Raw genomic sequence first — 19006 nt, 5'->3', positions numbered from 1 at the left:
GAAATATGGTAAGCCTAGTTTAGAAGCTTTGATCGAATGAGATTTCAAGGATTTAACGGTGAGAGAATAGCCTCGAAACTATAATTCCTGTAATCTCGCCACCCGATTCAAATGATAGTGCCAAGTCTTATAATATGCCACTGATGTAATGTTTTAAAACAATTTATAACAACCAGAAGCAAATAATTTTGTTTGCATGTTTGGTGAATCAGAAGCCATCGACGAGAGAGACCCCGGTTGAATATCGGCAATACTTTTCGAATTTCCGGAATTTTATCAGGGCTCCTCCCCTATGTCGGTTTACGACGTATTTATAAAAGAAGAGCCCCGGAGAAAACGAATACCAATCTAATGAAAAGTGCCTAAAATGTATATTATCAAGATCGAATATATATTGCTACACTTAGCATTAGGCCAATATGGCGAAGTGGATGCAAAATTGAGAGATGGAAATAGGTCGTTTTAACATATTCCTAGATGTTCATTACATCACATCGTGTCTTGTGTAACGCATTGTACATTGTGTGTTTTGGGAGGATAAAAATAATAGACGTGCCGAATATTATTGTGTACTCTTAAGAGTAAATTCTCAGGCCGATTTAACGGTGAGAGAATAGTATCGAAACTATAATTCCTGTAATCTCGCCACCCGCGACTCAAATGATAGTGCCAAGTCTTATATAATAGGCGACTGATGTAATGTTTTATAACAATTTATAACAGCCAGAAGCAAATAATATTGTTTGCATGTTTGGTGAATCAGAAGCCATCGACGAGAGAGACCCCGGTTGAATATCGGCAATACTTTTCGAATTTCCAGAATTTTATCAGGGCTCCCCTCCTATGTCGGTTTACGACGTAGAGCCCAGGAGAAAACGAATGCCAATCTAATGAAAAGTGCCTAAAAATGTACATTATCAAGATCGAATAAATATTGCTACACTTAGCATTGGGCCAATATGGCGAAGTGGATGCAAAATTGAGAGATGGAAATTGGTCGTTTTAACATATTCCTATATGTTCACTACATCGCATCGTGTCTTGTGTAACGCATTGTAAATTGTGTGTTTTGGGAGGATAAAAATAATAGAAGTGCCGAATATTTTTTTGTACTCTTAAGAGTAAATCCTCCGGCCGCGACTCGATATATGATTGATTTAAAACCACAGGGTAAATATCTACGCGGGCATTTGACGCATCATTATATACCTATAATGCGAATACGTCACTATTCATTGTTCGAGACTTCCCCTTATATACAACTCTGTTTTCGACGCGTGGAAGATATATAATCATGTCAGACTGACAATGCGATGCTTAAACCAAGCTGCAGTGGATTGAGCTGGGATTTTACGTGACACTCGTTCACAAATTTGTGTGTAATAGGTGTAATACTATTATATTATGGGAGGTCACGATTGACTTGGAGTTACGCGATGTATTGCCATAGGTCGAGTATATCACTTATACAAATGATAGTTGGAGGCGTCGTCAGTGTCCCTTACCATAGATCATTTCGTTTTCTCGAAGTAAGAGCAACTTAATCAGTTGGAGTTTAAACCCTTCATTCCCAAGGTACGAAAAGTCAAATAGTTTAATTACCTATTACAGAATATAGCAGGCCCTACTATTCGCATAGCTCAGTCGTAAAACATGGTAAATCGACGAAATAAATCAAGCATGATAGCGGTAACACTGATGCTCATTCTCATCGCAAGCTACGTGTCAGGTAAGATCATAACAGTCATTCATCAATGGGATTATATATCGATCACCCATCGGAAAAATTCAGGTTTGGTTCACTCGACTTCAAAGTAACTTTTCACAAATATTCCGTTGTCTAATTCAGGCTGATGTAACTCGGTAGATAGTAAATTTTAATAGATTCCAGGTTTTGAGCCTAAATGCCTATTAATTCACACATATAGTATTGTTGCGTTACTCAAAGAATTATCGGAACCTATAAAAATTCCGCCCCACTTGATCAACGTATATTTTGTGGTTATATCAGGCCTAGTTTACTCTGCTACTGTACCGTCAGATCGGCTCGTATCCTAGGGCCAAGACTGGGACGTTGTATATTTTTATTCTTGATGCTTTTGCGGGATATACACCGACTCGTGATATACATACTCACGATCTGTGACTACCGCATATACATACCATGCGAGCATGACGTGCGTATGCAGCTAAAGACAAGGAACGTCCAGAAATAACCTTTTAAGGCTTTCCGAGTCTTGCACCACCCTCCATGCCAACCTGATAATTCTGAGCGCCAAAGGGGAAAGCCATGAGTGGCATAAGTGTTACTAATCAGGTCTTTGGTCTGATCCGGTCTGCGATCGACCCATCAGGAACCGAGACGCTCCATCATTGCGCTATCTTTGCGGCGCTGCGCTGGACAACGCGCGGGAGTAACAGAAAAGAGCTATAATTCAATATTAACAATTCAACTTGTGTGGTATTTGAGCAGAATTCTCGGGAATAACTAGAATTTCTGGTGATCTCTTGTTTATCCATGTTGTCTGGTAAAACCCATTCATTTCTCTCACCTTATTGCAGCGATCGTGATAGGAATAGGAATTTGTTGTCATCCAAGGAATTTCATGAATAATGTTAGGAATACTGCAAACCTTCTTGGTGTAGATTGTACTCATGCTACTTCTTTTGCGGACGCGAACCTCCGAATTACCAAAGTTAGCATTCCGAGCATGAACGTTTGCATCATCCCCAATGTGTTTTATCAACAATTCAGATGTCTCTGGAAAAGGAGGCCGGGGAGGAGGTCGCGGAGGAGGCCGAGGTGGCCGAGGTAGAGGTGGAGGTTCGTCCACTGGCGGGATAGGGTTTCAAATAAGGTATATAGATCTGAATTTCTTTCCCATAACCTTTTCATTTCGCTTCTATATCGTTGCTGTGTGTGTGTGTGTGTTTTGTGTGTTTGTGTTTCTCTGCGTATGTGTGCCTGTGATACACGTATAAAAATTATTAATCTGGTTAGTTGACGGTCAATCACCTACTAGATTTTGAGTAGTTCTAGTTCTAGTTTTAGTTGCGGATTCCGAAAAGTGACTATAGTTCTATAGACATAGTTGTAGTTGCACATTTAAAAAGTTTAGCTGCTGAACAACTAGAAAATGCGTGTCGCCGTTTGGCGCGAATCGTGACACCGGTGTTTTGTTGTGTGATGTTCTTGCAGTCTTTGCTAGGTCAGCGTCGATACTAGTAACAGTTGGGTATCCTGGAGTTCGATTTTCGTTTCGAAACCCAGCGCACTTCAATCTCGTACTGATGATCATGTGGCCCATCAGATTCTGATAAATGAAATAATAAAAAGTTGCTTCGGCATTGAATATATAGTTAGTAGGGTAATAGTTAGCTACGGATTTTCCACGGTCTTTATTTCTTATTCTATTTCAAGCTCCATTCGCGAGTTTCGAAAGTCATTATTGTTCAAGCATTTCGGATGTCCAGTTGTTTGCCTGAAGTAGGGCCTATGTGTGTATGTGCGTGGGTGTGTGTGCGTTTGTTTGTGTTTGTATGTAAGTTTGTGTTAGAAAGAGAGAGAGAAAAAGCGAAAGAGGGCAAAAGAGAGTGAGAGAGACTTAATTGCAAAATGTTTGGTGACCCTGAAGTACTTTTTTCGGTACAATATTCAATATCGGCCTCATTTCAGCTTCGGCTCGATTGCGGGACTAATAGTTGCTGGAATCGTCGTCATCACCATCATTTCTGCTGTAATCGTTACTGGGTGCCGAAAGTGCTGCCTACGTCTACGTGAAAGGTGAACAGAGCCGAACACACGTTTCGCCCTACACCATCAAGGAACAAGGTGAGATGAATGCTTTCGATTCAAGAGTGTGCAATTTCACGATTATTGAAAACCACTGTCCTTCGCCAGTTGCCACGTACAACAGGTATAAAATGAGATAGAAGTTTTGCAGGTCTGGTTGTTCACTTTTCGATATACGTATGCTAAATAAAACACAAACCTTTCTAATCCGGCATTGCCTATGATCTCACACGATTCTACAACTACAGAGTGGTGATGACTGATGACACCTCAACTGATTGAATATGCATGTCTATTGATACACCTAAATCAGGGGCTCCCAACCTGTGGGACATGACACCATCGCCCTTGCCACCACCAAACCAGCGATTAAGACTTCGTCAGAGCAGAAAAAACATCAACCGTCACACAGAGTGTATTTGCATTAACAAGGGCACGTTTTGTTGCTCTAAAAATAAGTTGCAAAAGTGGCAGAAAATTGCTCCAGTCAAAACTAAAAATGTAATATCGTGTTTATTGTGCGTTGATTTATTATCATTACTACTGGTTGGTTACGGTATAATACAGTATTTTCATTGAAACAAATCTTTTAAATTTTTCAAAAGACTGAAATCAATAGGAGGCATTGGTTTCTTAACATTTTCAAATGGGGTAAAAAGTCTAAGGTTGGGAAAACTGATCTGAATAATATGGTTATATCCAAGTTCGCAGTATCATAACAAGGTCCATACCACGAACTCAGAGAATTCATGAATATTTTTCAGCTACTGCGAATTTGCAGAAGGTTCCTGTGCACTTTAATCCACCAGCATATCAAAGCAATGTAGGCCACGTTACTGAAGAAAGAGACCTGGAGAGCAAAACATTACAGAAGCCGCCATGAAGCTTCATAATCTGCCATTTGCATTTTGAGACATTCGGTGTCGTTGAAGACATTCCTGATGATATCCTACAGCTCCTGGTGCTCTTGTCTGCTTCGGAAACTCAAATTTATCACCTGCCGACGTATCATTTATATTTTTGGAAGCTATCGATGAGCGCTACCAGAGCAAGAAATACCTGCCCCGGGTATGCATTTACAACCGGAAACACGGAAAATACTACAATTCTGCTATTTATACATTGCTTAGCGTCAATAAATAATACAATATTGTTAATTATATCATAGCATACAATATTGTTAATTATATCATAGCATATAATTATAATGGTGTAATGCGCCACTTGGTCTACGGAACGAGCCGCAACTGTATTATATTATAGAATGTCTAATTCGATCAATATATAGTCGGCGATAATTACCTCAATATCTCAACAAAAAATAAGTTCTACTTAATCTTAGCAGGGGCGAACCTCAGAAACCCTGGGAATATTTTAATAGTGCTGTGTTGAAATTCGGTTATTTTATTGCCGAATTTGTTTCTGTTATACCGTAACTGTACCTTTGTAATATAAATACTATATTCATACGCCGTTCGACAGCTTTTTACTTGTCATTGATATGTCACAACTACAAAATTCTTTCTATATTTCAAATCTGGTTAACCGCAGTTATTGAAGTTTGTTTCTGATTAGAGTCAGTCGACGTTTTAATTTGAATAAATTTTGCAATATAAACCTACTTTACGCTATAGAAGTTTTGTTACTTCAGAAGGCTAGCTACTTCACATCGTCGTTGATACTGATTAAATTCACGGGTCAAAAACACCGTAGGTGGCGACTGGGTGGCGAACATATTAGAACGTCCTGTGAGATATAGGGGATATGTGGTACCGTTGGATCGAAAATTAGAAAATGATCTCTTGCCCTCAAATCTTCCGCCGATAACAGCAGATCTTTTGCTGGCTCAACAATTGTATACAAGCTCTGTCTACCGGATATATATACATGAATATCCACCAATTGAAAAAAATACTATGGACGTCCAGAATGTTTTTCTCGAACGTATCATCGGTCCCCATTCGGTGGTTCGGGAGGAACACGACCTCGGGACATTCGCTCAAAAACATGTTTCAACTTTTCTTGCTGTGTAATATAATCTAAGCTACAGCAATCCAACAAAAGAATGTTTGGTCGCAGCCGTCGCGAAAATAGAACAAATAATACCTCAAATGTTGTCACGAAATCACGTTTCGATTTAGGCACAAACTTACATACTCGTGGGTACACACACATATCCCGTAAATTGATATTATGACTTCCAAATACCCCATTAGAGCGATAAAACGTTACGGAAAATAAGAAGAATGTCGGTCTCGTGTAAATGACCATAGTAGTCGACAAACACATGGAGTATATACTCCAAAACCAAACGAACTAGAGTTACGACAACGTAAGCTGTAAGCTTCGCCCACTTCGTTTGCGGCCAATTTATTTGTGAGAGAGAACAACCGAGGTTCAATGAAACAATGATCATTGAATGATTGGTCGCTCTCACGGGTTACACCAGCGTTTCGCGAACAATCCGAACATATGCAAGATACAGTGATTTTTATCGACATCGATTACTTGATGACTTAAAATTGACTCGTGAATTTTTCTCCGAGTCACGAGTCGATCCACATTTCTGATACGCCGAGTCAAGTCAAGTGGAGTAATTTTAGCGAAATGACTCGAGTCAAGTCAAGTCATGCAAAAAATGTGACTCGAGTCTGACTCGAGTCAAGTCATGACTCAAGTCATCCCAACACTGCTGCACACTGCTCGGAAGGCATCTACCAAGCAAATAAGCTTCGTACTATTGGATATACATTTCAGTGCAGTGGTTCTCGAATTGGGAGACGGGAAAGCATCAGAAAGGAGGTGCAAAGTCGAAATTTTTTCGCGCTCTGTGCGATATGCCCGCAGCTGCGACATTGATATTTCACAACTCTCTAATCAACAGCCATAATCTTTCTTACCATCAACTGTTGGGATTTCTAGTATTCTGCTTGCACTTTTTAATATTTTATGATATCATAATAGGTGGGCGCGAAAATGTTCACTATCAGGGGTGCCCAAAAATTTTGAGAACCACTGTTTTAGAGCCTTAATGAAAGAACGTGGATAGGAGTGTGAAGAGAGCTAAAATGTACCCTGTTTAACAAAGTTTTCTATCATCACAGCTAATAGATATTTTTTAATTCACCCTCACTTTCTCATTACCTAACAGTGTTGGGATCAAGTCACTACCTTCGAGTCACGAGTCATTTCGAGTCATTGCACATTTTGACTCGAGTCAAGTCAAGTCAATCGATTTTCGAAGGTGACTCGAGTCAAGTCAAGTCACCCGATTTTTGGAGGTGACTCGAGTCAAGTCGAGTCAAGTCAAGTCAAGTCAAGTCACGAGTCAAGTCATGATTCAAGTCAAGTTGCCTTTTCGAAGTATGAGGCATGATTACGTCATTGCATTTTGCTAGCTAGCTGAAATATAGATTGCGTGGTCATTGATTCTGAACCGATGAACGAAGATAGAGTTAAATATACACGCAGGAAGGCCTTGTATCGCTCACATATACGTGGTATAACCCCAGTTTATAGTTACCAGCCAAAATAGCGAATAGCTAATAGAAAATAGAATCGATAAGATGCAATACATTACCTATTTACAAATTGATATGACACAATTCGAGCCTGCGCCAATGGTTGAGTACCATATAAACTATATATTCGAATTCAATTTCAGTAAAACAAGAGGTTTGGTTAAGGTAAGAACAGAGAACAGAAATAGATATCTTGATGGTAAATTATTTTACTAAATGTTACGGCAACGTAAGCTATAAGCTTGGATCACTTCGTTTGCATAAAATTTATTTGTGAGAGAACAATGGAGGCTCAGTAAAACGCACGATCATTGAATGATTGGTCGCTCTCACGGAGTTTCACACCAGCGTTTCGCGAACAATCCGACCATATGCTAGATACGTTGATTTTTATATACACCGATTACTTGATGACTTGAAATTGACTCGAGAATTTTGCTCCGAGTCACGAGTCAATCCGCATTTCTGATACGCCGAGTCAAGTCAAGTCAAGTCATTTTAGCAAAGTGACTCGAGTCAAGTCAAGTCATACGAAAAAGGTGACTCGAGTCTGACTCGAGTCAAGTCATGACTCGAGTCATCCCAACACTGTTACCTAATATCAACACATTCACTGAGCAGCATTTATTAACAATGTAATTTTGAAATAAAATTAAAATTCGATGGAGAAAATAGCTAATTTTTTTCACTCGGCCCGCCAACGTATTTATTTTTCTCATTTGGCCCGCGAAGGAAAATAATTGCCCACCCCTACTAGTAGATAGCTATCTAATCAGGTCAGTATGGCAACCAGGGCTGTGGAGTCGGAGTCGGTGGAGTCAGAGTCGGATTTTGACTAATTTTCGCTTGATGGAGTCGGAGTCGTGGAAAAAATACCGACTGGAGTCGGAGTTGGAGTTTGTGAAAATGACCCTGACTTCGACTCCGTCTCCAACTCCAACTTCTCGTTCATGAAAACAATTGCGTTCAATGATATTTTCTTTAAATTACTAATATGATAACTATAGTAGGATTTTTACGTATCATCAATCACTGGTATTATTAACGATACAGATGAAGGGCGGCCAAACCGTGCCCCGCAGACCAAATGTAGCCGCGGCAAGGCTTTGTGCGGCCTGCGAGGTAATTCTCGAAATTAGATATAACACCAGGTAAAATTGCAAGGCCAACCATATTTGATTAGCCTGACCGCAAAATTTGATGATGATTAAAACCAGTTTCGACGCATTGGCGTAACCAGGGGCCATCCACAATCATCGCAGATCTTCGTATATGACCATAAAGTAGAATATTCCGTAACAAATTTTTGATTGACAAATTTTTCTTAGCACTTCGCATGATTTTTTGTTTAATTTCTTGCATTTAGTATTGGAACCCCTCCTGGAAATTATAAACACGCGTAATTTACAGAATTCAGTCCAACTATACTCGCACTTGGGAGATAACGGGTCGCCCAACATGCGACTTCGCGACCAGGGCATGACTGCACACTAGGGTTGTTCAAAAAAAACTTTTTTTTCCAAATCTCACTCGCCTAATGACTAAATCGTCAGGTTGTCCAAGAAAACGATGCACACTAAATTTGACTCAATTCCAACCAGTAAAGGCCGTGCAATCTTGAATTGAAATTTTTAATTTCTTAATTAAAATTAAAAAAAAAAATTCTCAAATTTTTCTGTCTACCCCATGAAATTGTTGAGCTGTCTTCAAAGACGATGCAAAACAAATTTGAGTCACTTCCGACTTGTAGAAGCGGAATTATTCGTGTTTTTCGTTGATAATTGTCGGATTATCCTTGATCCGGGGATTATCAACGAAAAACGCGAATGACTCCGCTTTTACAAGTCGGAATTGACTCAAATTTGTTTTACATCGTCTTTGAAGACAGCTCAACAATTTCATGGGGTTGACAGAAAAATTTGAGAATTTTTTTTTTAATTTTTAATAATAAATTAAAAATTTCAATTCAAGATTGCACTCCTTTACTGGTTGGAATTGAGTCAAATTTAGTGTGCATCGTTTTCTTGGACAACCTGACGATTTAGTCACTAGGCGAGTGAGATTTGGAAAAAAAAGTTTTTTTTGAACAACCCTACTGCACACTGTAGAGTTGCACACGGAGTTTTCATGACATAATTATTATCAATTTTAAAGCGTAGTCATATAAGTATTGTGTCCAATTTCACCTAATTCGATTCGTTCCTATCGGACGACTAAAAAAGAGGTTATCAACATTCAAGTTGTCCGCGCAATGGTTCGTAAATCTCATGTGGTCCTTTGGTCGAAAACGCTGGCCCCACCTGACATGGATAAAATTGGGAATTATTTGGGAATTACAATTCAGTTGCATAGAGGAAGAAAGAAGCAATATGCATCTTCGCAATGCAGTCACGAATTGATGCAATTCTTGAAATTATACCGTGACATTGTGACGGAGCAAACATATCGTCTGGTTCTAAAATTGATGTAAATATAACCAACTAAACACTCCTTCCCACTTGACAAAATTAGAGATATTTGTAAATGTAGCCTAGATGCTTGGGTCGAACAAATGATTACGAAAGACTGCAAGTTCTAGTCCTTGAATACTTGACTGAGTGCATGTAGACAAGGCATATGCTATTTGACTACTTCTGAAATTTCGTTCATGACCATTGACCAATGTCTATTGGTAGTGAGAGTGTCTGTGCTTGTGATCAGTGCTGTGAGTGATGCAAAAATTAGTAAAATACATTTCTGTATTAGTTGCCGACTCATACACAAGAGCTACACTTCGATTCCTTTATCTAAATTTTCATTATGCAGGATGGGATATGTGTCGTGTTTGAATGATTCATACATATTAGGTTATTAGAGAGTCCATGTTATGAAAACTGATAAAATATGAAAAAGGAAGACTATTTATAAGGCAATCTTTCATGCATAGTGAAGAATTCGAGCTTTGCCACAATGAAACCATTTAGCATGCTATCGTTAATCATACGTTTACATATATTTAATGGTTATATGATACTCATTTAACCGTCACAGTGGCATATGATTTTTTAGGTAAATTGGTAAATTGGTAATACTGTTGGAATCGAGGTTGGAGTCAGGGTCGGTACGTTTAAATACTCTGGAGTCGGAGTCGGAGTCGGTCCGTTGAAAATGTGTGGAGTCGGTGGCAAAATTCACCGAATCCACAGCCCTGATGGCAACCATTGGCATTCTGTGACCCCCGTGACGTATAGTTGGGTACATGCTGGGCGTTGTTAAATCTCTTTATCCATGTTATTATCGGTGGCCAGCAGAGTTGGACCTATTATAATTTGTAATTGAGCTGAATGTAATAATTACATTTATCTTCATGTAATTGTAATTGAAGCATTTCTATTTTGTGTAATTGTAAATGTTATTGTAATTTGTTGCTCAATTACATTTCAATTACATTATTATGGAAACCTGACAATCACAACATAAAATATTTGATCAGTCAATCATTTATTCGTCACAACAGTTAAAATCCGGTATGAACCAGGATGACGAGGGGCCGCAAAGTCTTGAGGCCTTAGTACACGGTCGCCACCTGTCATAATTAGTCTATTTGCATCGGTATGCCTGCCGCGTTATAACTAGATAATTCAGCCATGCTAAACTGTTTCCCATACTTCAGTAGCAGCAGAAATCTTTGTGAACTACAATATAGGCTAAAACAGTGGTTCTCAAACTGGGGGATGTGTCCCCCCTTGGTTGTTGCGAAAGCATCTGAAGGGGAGCGCGAAGCTCCGGTAAACCGAATTTTTTTCCGCGCTTCGCGCGATTCACCTCCATTTCGTAGTGTTTATAGTGCGAATTTCGTATAGGAGAATTCTCTCATCAACAGTCATAACCTTCCATGACATCAAACTATCTGTAAGGATTGCTAACATTATAGTTTCATTGTGAGATATGACGATAAGGGCGGCACGAAATATTTCTCTGTCATAAAAGGGGGCGTGTCTAAAAAAGTTTCCAACCAAGGTTTCATAAAACTTGATTACGCAGTTGTTGAGATGTTATCGCAATTTTACCTCCAATCTTGGCCAAATTTACTGGGGCCAGAAATTTTCGCCGCCTAATGTTCATCAAATGCAATCTAACAGTTTTCAAGCATGTAAAAATGCAAATGCGAACAACTAAGTAGTTATCAGTTGCGAATGTTACGATTATGACGCAATTCGATGAGAAAGGAACGCTGAAAATCATTTCTTGAACTGCTTACGAGAAAATGGTCGACGGTTTTAAGGATATGACGTATTCGTAGTACATGAATGTACAGTGTACATTGTACAGTACTGTCATATGACTGCGGATTCAAATCAAGCAATCAATCTAGTTCTAGTTTGCGATTTGAAAACTGAGTATTTCTAGTACTTCCGGACTGTGGCAGACTGAGTGCCGTTCCACAGAGACATGAAACCACTACAAATGTTTACACCAAACGGTACAAGCGACGCTTCTCTCAATGCACAGATGGCGTTTGTATGAAACGATAATATTCCGTCTCCGATCCCGCCATTGCCGCCTAAAACGGCATTCATTTAAAATAGGATGCATCGACAAGCCTTTGCGTGACATTTGCCTCGTACCCGAGAATGTGGATCACTTCCTTCTCGCATGCCCGAAATACGATTGGCACTGAGCATATTTGAATAATTTTTGCTTGAACTTGAAAGTAGAGTTCACCACGGATATCCTTCTCTTGCGGCCAAAACTTCTTTTACCTCTCGTTGAGTTCGTCCTGGTGAGCAATGTGTAAGCAATTTATAGGTTAATGATTTGCGACTTGTATTACGATATTTTTGCCGTGGCTCACGAGGTGATAAGCGCCACAATGACTTACTTTCACAATTAATAATAATGATAATAGTTGTAATTACGCAGTTGCAATTGGTTATTGGAAAGATAGGAAACACGTGTCGTAATTTGGCGTAAATCGTGATACCGCTGTTATATTGTGTGATGTTCTTGTAGCCATTTCTAGCTCAAAAGTGTCACTACTAAGAGTGCCCAGGTCAGGGGTGGTTTTGGGGATCTATCTATAGCATCGCCACTGAATATTGCCGCCTCTCCAAAATCGGAATCGCTCCACGGGTGAGGTAGCACGGAGGTTAAAAGCTACTGGTATATTGCTCTTCCGAGATAGCGGAGTTTCAGCAGAACCAATAGAAATATGCACATGGCGCATCTTATGCGACCACAATAATGATGCAAGGTAGAAACACATTGAAGACTATGTGGTCTTTCTTCGACCACACCAATGTATTAGCGCTTTGAGACAATGTTATGGAAATGGCGAGGTAACCTCGTGGTATGATCCAGTACGCTATCTAGCCACAGATTCAAAACAAATGTCTGATCAATGTCGACTCCATAATTCCTCTTAGCCATCTGACGGACGCAAATAGTGTCTTACATAGCCTATAGAAGTGGGACTGAGCTATACATGTTGGCTTCGGAATTAAAAATATGAATATCATCATTCTGTAAATGACTGTTACAATCGAAAAACACTGTGAATACCACAAACAACATAAATAATGTTATGGCTCGGAGTCATTGCTTCAAAGAACCGTCGTTTCTCCAAGCGTGCGAAACTTTTTAGTACATGTACGGATGCTTTGATATGACCAATCGATATTTCAAGACTTTCGCAGTGAGACGATAGTATCGTAATTGTAATTTCTGTGCTTTCGCTATACTCGACTCGAATGATTGTGCCAAGTCCTACTATACTGCTGACTCGTGTTTTTATAAAAAATAATCCAGGAACCAATAATTATGTTTGCGTGGTCGGTAAAGCTAGAGGCTCCGGTCGAATGTCAGCAATACGTTTCGAATTTCCAGAATTTTATCAGGGCCCCTTCCTCCCTATGTCGGTTTACGGCGGATTCACAATAGAGAGACCCGATTGAAAAACTAATGAAAAGTGTTGGGAAGTGTATGATCAAGATCGAATGGATATTGTTACAACTGGCATTTGAGTACGAAGCGGATGTTGTAATGAGAGACGATAATTAGTCGTTTCGACGTCCTCCTATACATTTATTATATCGCATTTTCACTTGTATATCTTAATGTACATTTGTGTGTTTTGTAAGGATGAAAATAATAGAAGTGCACATTATGATTGCGAACTTTTACGAGTAAATTCAACTGCATGGCCAGGATTTGATATATGATTGATTTGAAATCTCAGCTGAAACATCGCCGCAGGCAGTCTTATTGCGCATCGAATATAATCTATTACGAATGCGTCACGATTCCGTGTTCGAGAATTCCCCTTGCATACAACGCTTTTCTCGACGCATGGACGGTATATAAGGTATATAATCATGTCACGCTGAAAATGCGATGCTTACACCGAGTTGCAGTTGATAGAACATGCTATTTTACACGACAAACTCTCAGAAACTTGAGTGTAATACTTCTTATACTGGGTCACGATTGAGTTGGAGTAATGCGATATATTGTCATAGGTCGAGTAAAACTTATTCAGACGACAGTTGGAAACGTTGTGAGTGTCCCATCTCATATATCATCTCTTTTTTCTGGAAGTTTAAATCATGCATTTCCGAGGTACGAATAGTCAAATAAATCAATTACCCATTGCAGAATAGTACTGTTCATATAGCTCATCCGTGAAACATGGGAAATCTACGAATTAAATCAAGCACGATAGCGGTAACACTGATGCTCTTCCTCATCGCAAGCTACGTGTCAGGTAAGGTTATCGCATTCATACTTCAATGGCATTTTATGATAACAATCACCTCTGGAAAACATTCAGGTTTGGTTAACTCGATTTTAAAGTGACCTTTCACAAATATTCCGTCTAATTCACAGCTGTAGTATTGTTGCGTTTCTCAAAGAATCATCGGAGCCTAAAAGAATTTAGCATCACTTCATCAAAGTATATGATGCGGTTATATCAGGCGTAGTTTACTCTGCTACTGCGCAGTAAGATGAGATCGTATCCTAGAACCAAGACAAGAACGTTGCATTTTTGTCACTGATGTTTTCGCGGCGTAGGACACCGACTCGTGATATTCATACACACGAGCTATGCATTCCTCGTATACATACCATGAGTGTATGACCTGTACGGCTTTTCAAGTATTGCAGCACCTTTCCATGCCATCCCGACGCCAAGTAGTAATCCATGGATACCAGTCTTACTAATTAGCAGGTCGTTGATCAGACCCGTTCGGGGATCGGAACCACGACCTACCGACCAAGAACCCGGACGGTCCACCAGTGCGCTATCTTCTCGGCTCTATCCTGGATAACACGCGGATGTCACGGAAACGAGCTAATTCATTATTACAAACTCAAATTGTGTGATATTTGAGCAGAATTCTCGAAAATAACTCGAATTTTAGACGACCTCATGTTCATCTGAGTTGTCTGTTAAAACCCATTCATTGCTATCACCTCAATGCAGCCAATTATAGGAATAGGAGTTTGTTGTAGTTCAAAGAATACAGCAAACCTTCCGGGTGTAGATTGTATGCATGTTCTTTTGCGGACACGAACCTCTGAATTACCAAAGTTACCATTCCGAGCATGAAAGTTCGCACAATTCCTAATGTGTTGTATCTATACAATTCAGATGTCTCTGGAAAAGGAGGCCGGGGAGGAGGCTCCCGAGGAGGAAGCTCCCGAGGAGGTGGCCGAGGAGGCTTCGGATATCGAGGTGCAGCTGCTGGAGGTGGAGATTCGTCCACTGGCGGGACAGGGTCTGAAATAGAGTATGGACACACAATCTTTCCCATACCCTTTTTATTGCGTTACTATATCTAGCTTTTCTGTGTGTATGTGTATTTCCGTGTTTCTCTGCGTATGTGCCTGAGACACTCATACAAACTACTCGTCTGGTTAGTTGACGGTTAACTAACTACTTGGTTTTGAGTATAGTTCTAGTTCAAGTTGTAGTTGCGCATTCGAAAAAAGGTTAGTTGCCGAACAACTAGAAAAACACGCGTCGCAGTTTGGCGTGAATCGTGACACTGGTGTTCTGTTGCGTGATGTTGTTGCTAGCTCAGAGTCGACACTCCTATCAGTAGCGAAACCCTAGGTTCGATTTTTGAGTCGTAACTCCGCGCACTTTTATGTCGTACTGAAGGCCATGTGGCCTATCCGATTCCGATAAATGAACTATTAATATGTTGCTTCGGAATTGAATATAGTTAGTTAGTTGGATTATAGTTAACTAAGGGGTTAGCTATGTAGTTTAGTTCTAATTCTACTTCAAGTTCTATTTGCGAGTTTTGAAAAGTGAGACGTTGTTGCGCTAGTTCTAGTTGAGCATTTTGAAGATCCCGCTGTTTGTCTGCTGTTCGTGTGTATGTGGGTAGGTCTGGGTGCGTGTTTCTTAGTGTTTGTATGTGTGTGTGTGTGTGTGTGTGTGTGTGTGTGTGTGTTAGCAATAGAGAGAGAGAGAGAGAGAGAGAGAGAGACTTAATCGCGAAATGGTTGTTGACACTGGATTACACTTTTTGTCGGTACAATATTTGACATCGGCTACATTTCAGCGTCGGCTGGATTGTAGTGGGACTGGTAATGGGACTTATCTTATTGGTTTTCGTCGTTGTTTGGTGCCGAATGTGCTACCTAAGTCTACGTGCCAGGTGAACAGAGCCGAACAAAACTTTGACGTTTCGCCCAACACCTGGCAACGAATACGGTGAGATGAATGCTTTTAATTCAAGCGTGTGCAATTACACGATTATTAAAAACCACTGCCCTTGGCCACGTACAACAGGCATAAAATGATACCTAATCGCGTAGTTTTGTAGGTCTGGTTCAATGTTCCCTCTAATTTTTCACGAGTCTGCGCAAACACGTTAACTCACTGTGCAGGCACTTGGACAATAGTGCGCAACCAGCCCCCCACATAAGCCTATCGGCCTTTCCACCTTTGGCCGATACTTATCATCTACATCGGGGGCCGGTTGGGTGATTGCCTCGCCTGAACGCGCGAAGCGCGAAAATTTTATATGATTCATGATTGAATCAGTCAATATGATCGGGAATTGCATAAATGCATATATCTATTGATATCCATTTTATCCTCTCTCTGCTCACATAATCAGATTTACCGGTAAAGCTGATCGAGTGAGCTGTGTTAAAAAAGGTAGGTCCTCTAAATATTAATTAAACATCTTCGCGCGCACCCGCTGGTATAATGACTTCGTTACATGATGTTATTTCGTGACGTCCTATCGGCTAGGTCAAATGAAATTGAAATCGCTCAAACGTACTAAATTAAAACACGAACACGATTTAAAATTGGTATTTCTCTACTGGCAAATAATGTTCCCTCGATATGGCATTTGTCTTGTTGTGGGACTCGGATCGCCAGCACATGAACATTCAGCGCCAGCCATTTACGCGCCTATGGACAATTAAACTTATATGTATATGTATCGAAGTTTTCGGTCAGCATATAGGGCAGTCCTTTTCGGCCAAGGTTTTCTCGCTATGCTGATCGTTTTGGCGCACTTCTCGGAGTCACATGTCACATAGCCTATAACTTCATATGTCTTGGTGCGTCGTGGCAAGGTAGGCCTAATGACCGACGCCCAAGTGCCCATTTCTCGAAATCACGCGTATTTGTTGTTGTGGGAAGGGAAGGGTGCCCAATAATTAGGATATTTGACAAAATTAATTCGCGCGCGGCGCGAAAAATATTTTGAAAAATTCCCAAAAAATACACCATGATTTATGTTAATTCACAAAATAATTTTGGGATCCCTTCGATCTCGGCCCCCTAATTGAGGGTTTTGGTGCGGCGGTTACGGTCCTGAGGAAATCTTACGCAATGTTCATGACACGCGGAGAAGACTATGCGCAAGTTTCTCGCAGATTAACTTCGAGAGCCCGTTGTTATTTATAACTTTGTTAAACCATGTTAGTTCGCCATTCCCAGAAAATAATGCGCTATTGAAATGATATCAGTATCGCTCACGCGTACGAGACCATACTAAAAGAAAAGATTTTTCGATAGGCGCTCGTGATTGCAAAGTCTCATTTCTTCGCGGAGCGCAATATTTACCTTTGCGGGCCGCACTTGTTCCTCGGTGTAAGACTTCAGCGATAACACTATTTGCCTCTGGCAATGTTCCTTCTAATTTTTCACGAGTTTGCGCGCCTGCGTGGTCCCATGGACAACAGTGCTCAACGACTTGAAAATAAAACATCACTTCGGATTTTTTGTGCGCAACTTAGATTTTCTCTGCGCAGAGACCGCTTCGACACTGCGCATTTGCGCACGTGCGCAGCTTAGAGAGAACATTGGTCTGGTTGTCAACTTTTCAATGTTGATATGGTAAATAAGAACGCGTTTGAACATAAACCTTCCTCATCTGGTATGAGCTATGAGCTCACACTAATCTACAATGGTAATGGAATGGGGATGACACCTCAACTGATTGAATCTGCATGGCTATTGACACACGTAAATCAGGGGTTCCCAAGCTGTGGAAAATGGCTCCCTCGCTCTTTCCCCGACCAAACCAGCGAATAAGACTTCGTTAGAACAGAAATAACAGCAACCATCACAATAATTGTATTTGTCATAACTAAATAATGTACTATCTTGTTTATTGTGCGTTTATTTTCTATTATTACTACTGGTTGGTTACTGTATAAACCAGTATCTTAATTGAAATAAATGTTCTTCATTTTTCAAGAAACTGAAAGCAATAGGGGTGTTTGATTTCTCAACATTTTCAAGGGGGGTCAAAAGTCAAAGATTGGGAAAACTGATCTGAATAGTGTGGTCATATGATCATATCGAAGTTCGCCGTATCATACAAATGTCCAGCATGAACTCAAAGTACCAATGATTATTTTCAGCTACGGTGAATTTCCAGAAGTTTCCTATCAACTGTCATCCGCCAGCATATCAACTCAAGGCTACGTTACTGAAGAAAAACGCCTGGAGAACAAACACATCGCAGAAGGCATCATAAAACCCCATTATCAGCTATCTGCATTTTGAGAAATTATTGCTCGTTGAAGACATTCCTGATGATATCCGACATCTTAGGTGCTTTTGTCTGCATTGGAAACTCACATTTATAACATGCAGACGTATCATTTATATTTTCGGAAGCTATCGATGTGAAAAGAAATGTCTGCCTTGCATCTACAAGCGAAAACACGGAAAATACCACAATTGTGCTATTTCAACATTGCTTAGCGTCAATAAAGAATACATTATATTGTTAATATTGTCATAGCATATTGGCATTTACATTTTAATAATATATTCATTGCAGAAATATATTAAAACCCGAATCTTTTCGAGCTGACACTCTTCAAGGGCAATCGTCAGCAAATGGAGAATTTCAAAAACATGCATCTAGCTACATAGCATCCAGCCAATTATGACGTCATAGAAACAAAGCATTTGACTGAGAATGTAACTTGTGCTAAAAAACTATCGCTAAGAAAAATTCTATATATTAGGTTGAGGCCGCACTAATTTCCAGCATCTGTCTGCACTGGAATCCACTTATAATAAAATCCCCCGACCGCGCTTGTGTCAGCAAAAGGAATATTTAGTCAATCTGAATATTGGCCACTAGCTGCGCTGGCGGTTTGCCTGTATTTCATGTTGTTTGTTTCTATGACGTCATAATTGGTTATATGCAATTTAGCTAGATAC

At 40.0% G+C, this 19006-nt stretch overlaps 2 protein-coding genes and 1 long non-coding RNA gene across 6 annotated transcripts in view; all 3 read left to right on the top strand.

Annotated features, from left to right (window-relative positions):
- The first annotated feature begins 1348 nt into the window (after window positions 1-1348).
- On the top strand, window positions 1349-5414 carry LOC145440604 (uncharacterized). Its single transcript, XR_013915574.1, has 4 exons — window positions 1349-1729; window positions 2756-2858; window positions 3677-3832; window positions 4558-5414. It is a non-coding gene; the product is annotated as an uncharacterized LOC145440604 (long non-coding RNA).
- A 1514-nt stretch (window positions 5415-6928) lies between these two features.
- LOC145440592 (uncharacterized) overlaps window positions 6929-19006 on the top strand; it is a 233858-nt gene continuing 221780 nt past the window's right edge. Inside the window, exon 1 of one of the 2 annotated variants that reach the window (XM_080318247.1) lies at window positions 6929-7862. The gene's annotated coding sequence lies outside the window, so the exon portion shown is untranslated. The remainder of the gene's footprint in view (window positions 7863-19006) is intronic. The other variant, XM_080318246.1, reaches the window with a different exon arrangement.
- LOC145440535 (uncharacterized) lies at window positions 13679-18636 on the top strand. Of its 3 annotated transcripts, none has more exons than XM_080318162.1 (4): window positions 13679-14056; window positions 14945-15083; window positions 15867-16018; window positions 18210-18636. In XM_080318162.1, exons 1-3 carry the CDS (start codon window positions 13981-13983, stop codon window positions 15964-15966), a joined length of 315 nt encoding a protein of 104 aa, XP_080174288.1. In that variant the 5' UTR covers window positions 13679-13980; the 3' UTR covers window positions 15967-16018; window positions 18210-18636. The 3 variants fall into 3 exon arrangements, with proteins under 3 accessions (XP_080174288.1, XP_080174287.1, XP_080174286.1); XM_080318161.1 differs by lacking the exon at window positions 18210-18636 and adding an exon at window positions 17623-18186 and having other exon boundaries at window positions 15867-16121; XM_080318160.1 differs by having other exon boundaries at window positions 13680-14056; window positions 18193-18636.

Source organism: Botryllus schlosseri, chromosome 6, assembly GCF_051294905.1.
Source record: "Botryllus schlosseri isolate E-star chromosome 6, Bs_hap1, whole genome shotgun sequence".
NCBI classification, from domain to species: domain Eukaryota; kingdom Metazoa; phylum Chordata; class Ascidiacea; order Stolidobranchia; family Styelidae; genus Botryllus; species Botryllus schlosseri.
This window is presented reverse-complemented; position numbering and strand designations above follow the sequence as displayed.

Coding starts and splice junctions, on each gene's coding strand:
- LOC145440535 (XM_080318162.1), top strand. CDS start 13,981: ATGGGAAATCTACGAATTAAATCAAGCACGATAGCGGTAACACTGATG. Junction 14,057..14,944: donor CATCGCAAGCTACGTGTCAG/GTAAGGTTATCG, acceptor TATACAATTCAG/ATGTCTCTGGAAAAGGAGGC. Junction 15,084..15,866: donor GGGACAGGGTCTGAAATAGA/GTATGGACACAC, acceptor GCTACATTTCAG/CGTCGGCTGGATTGTAGTGG.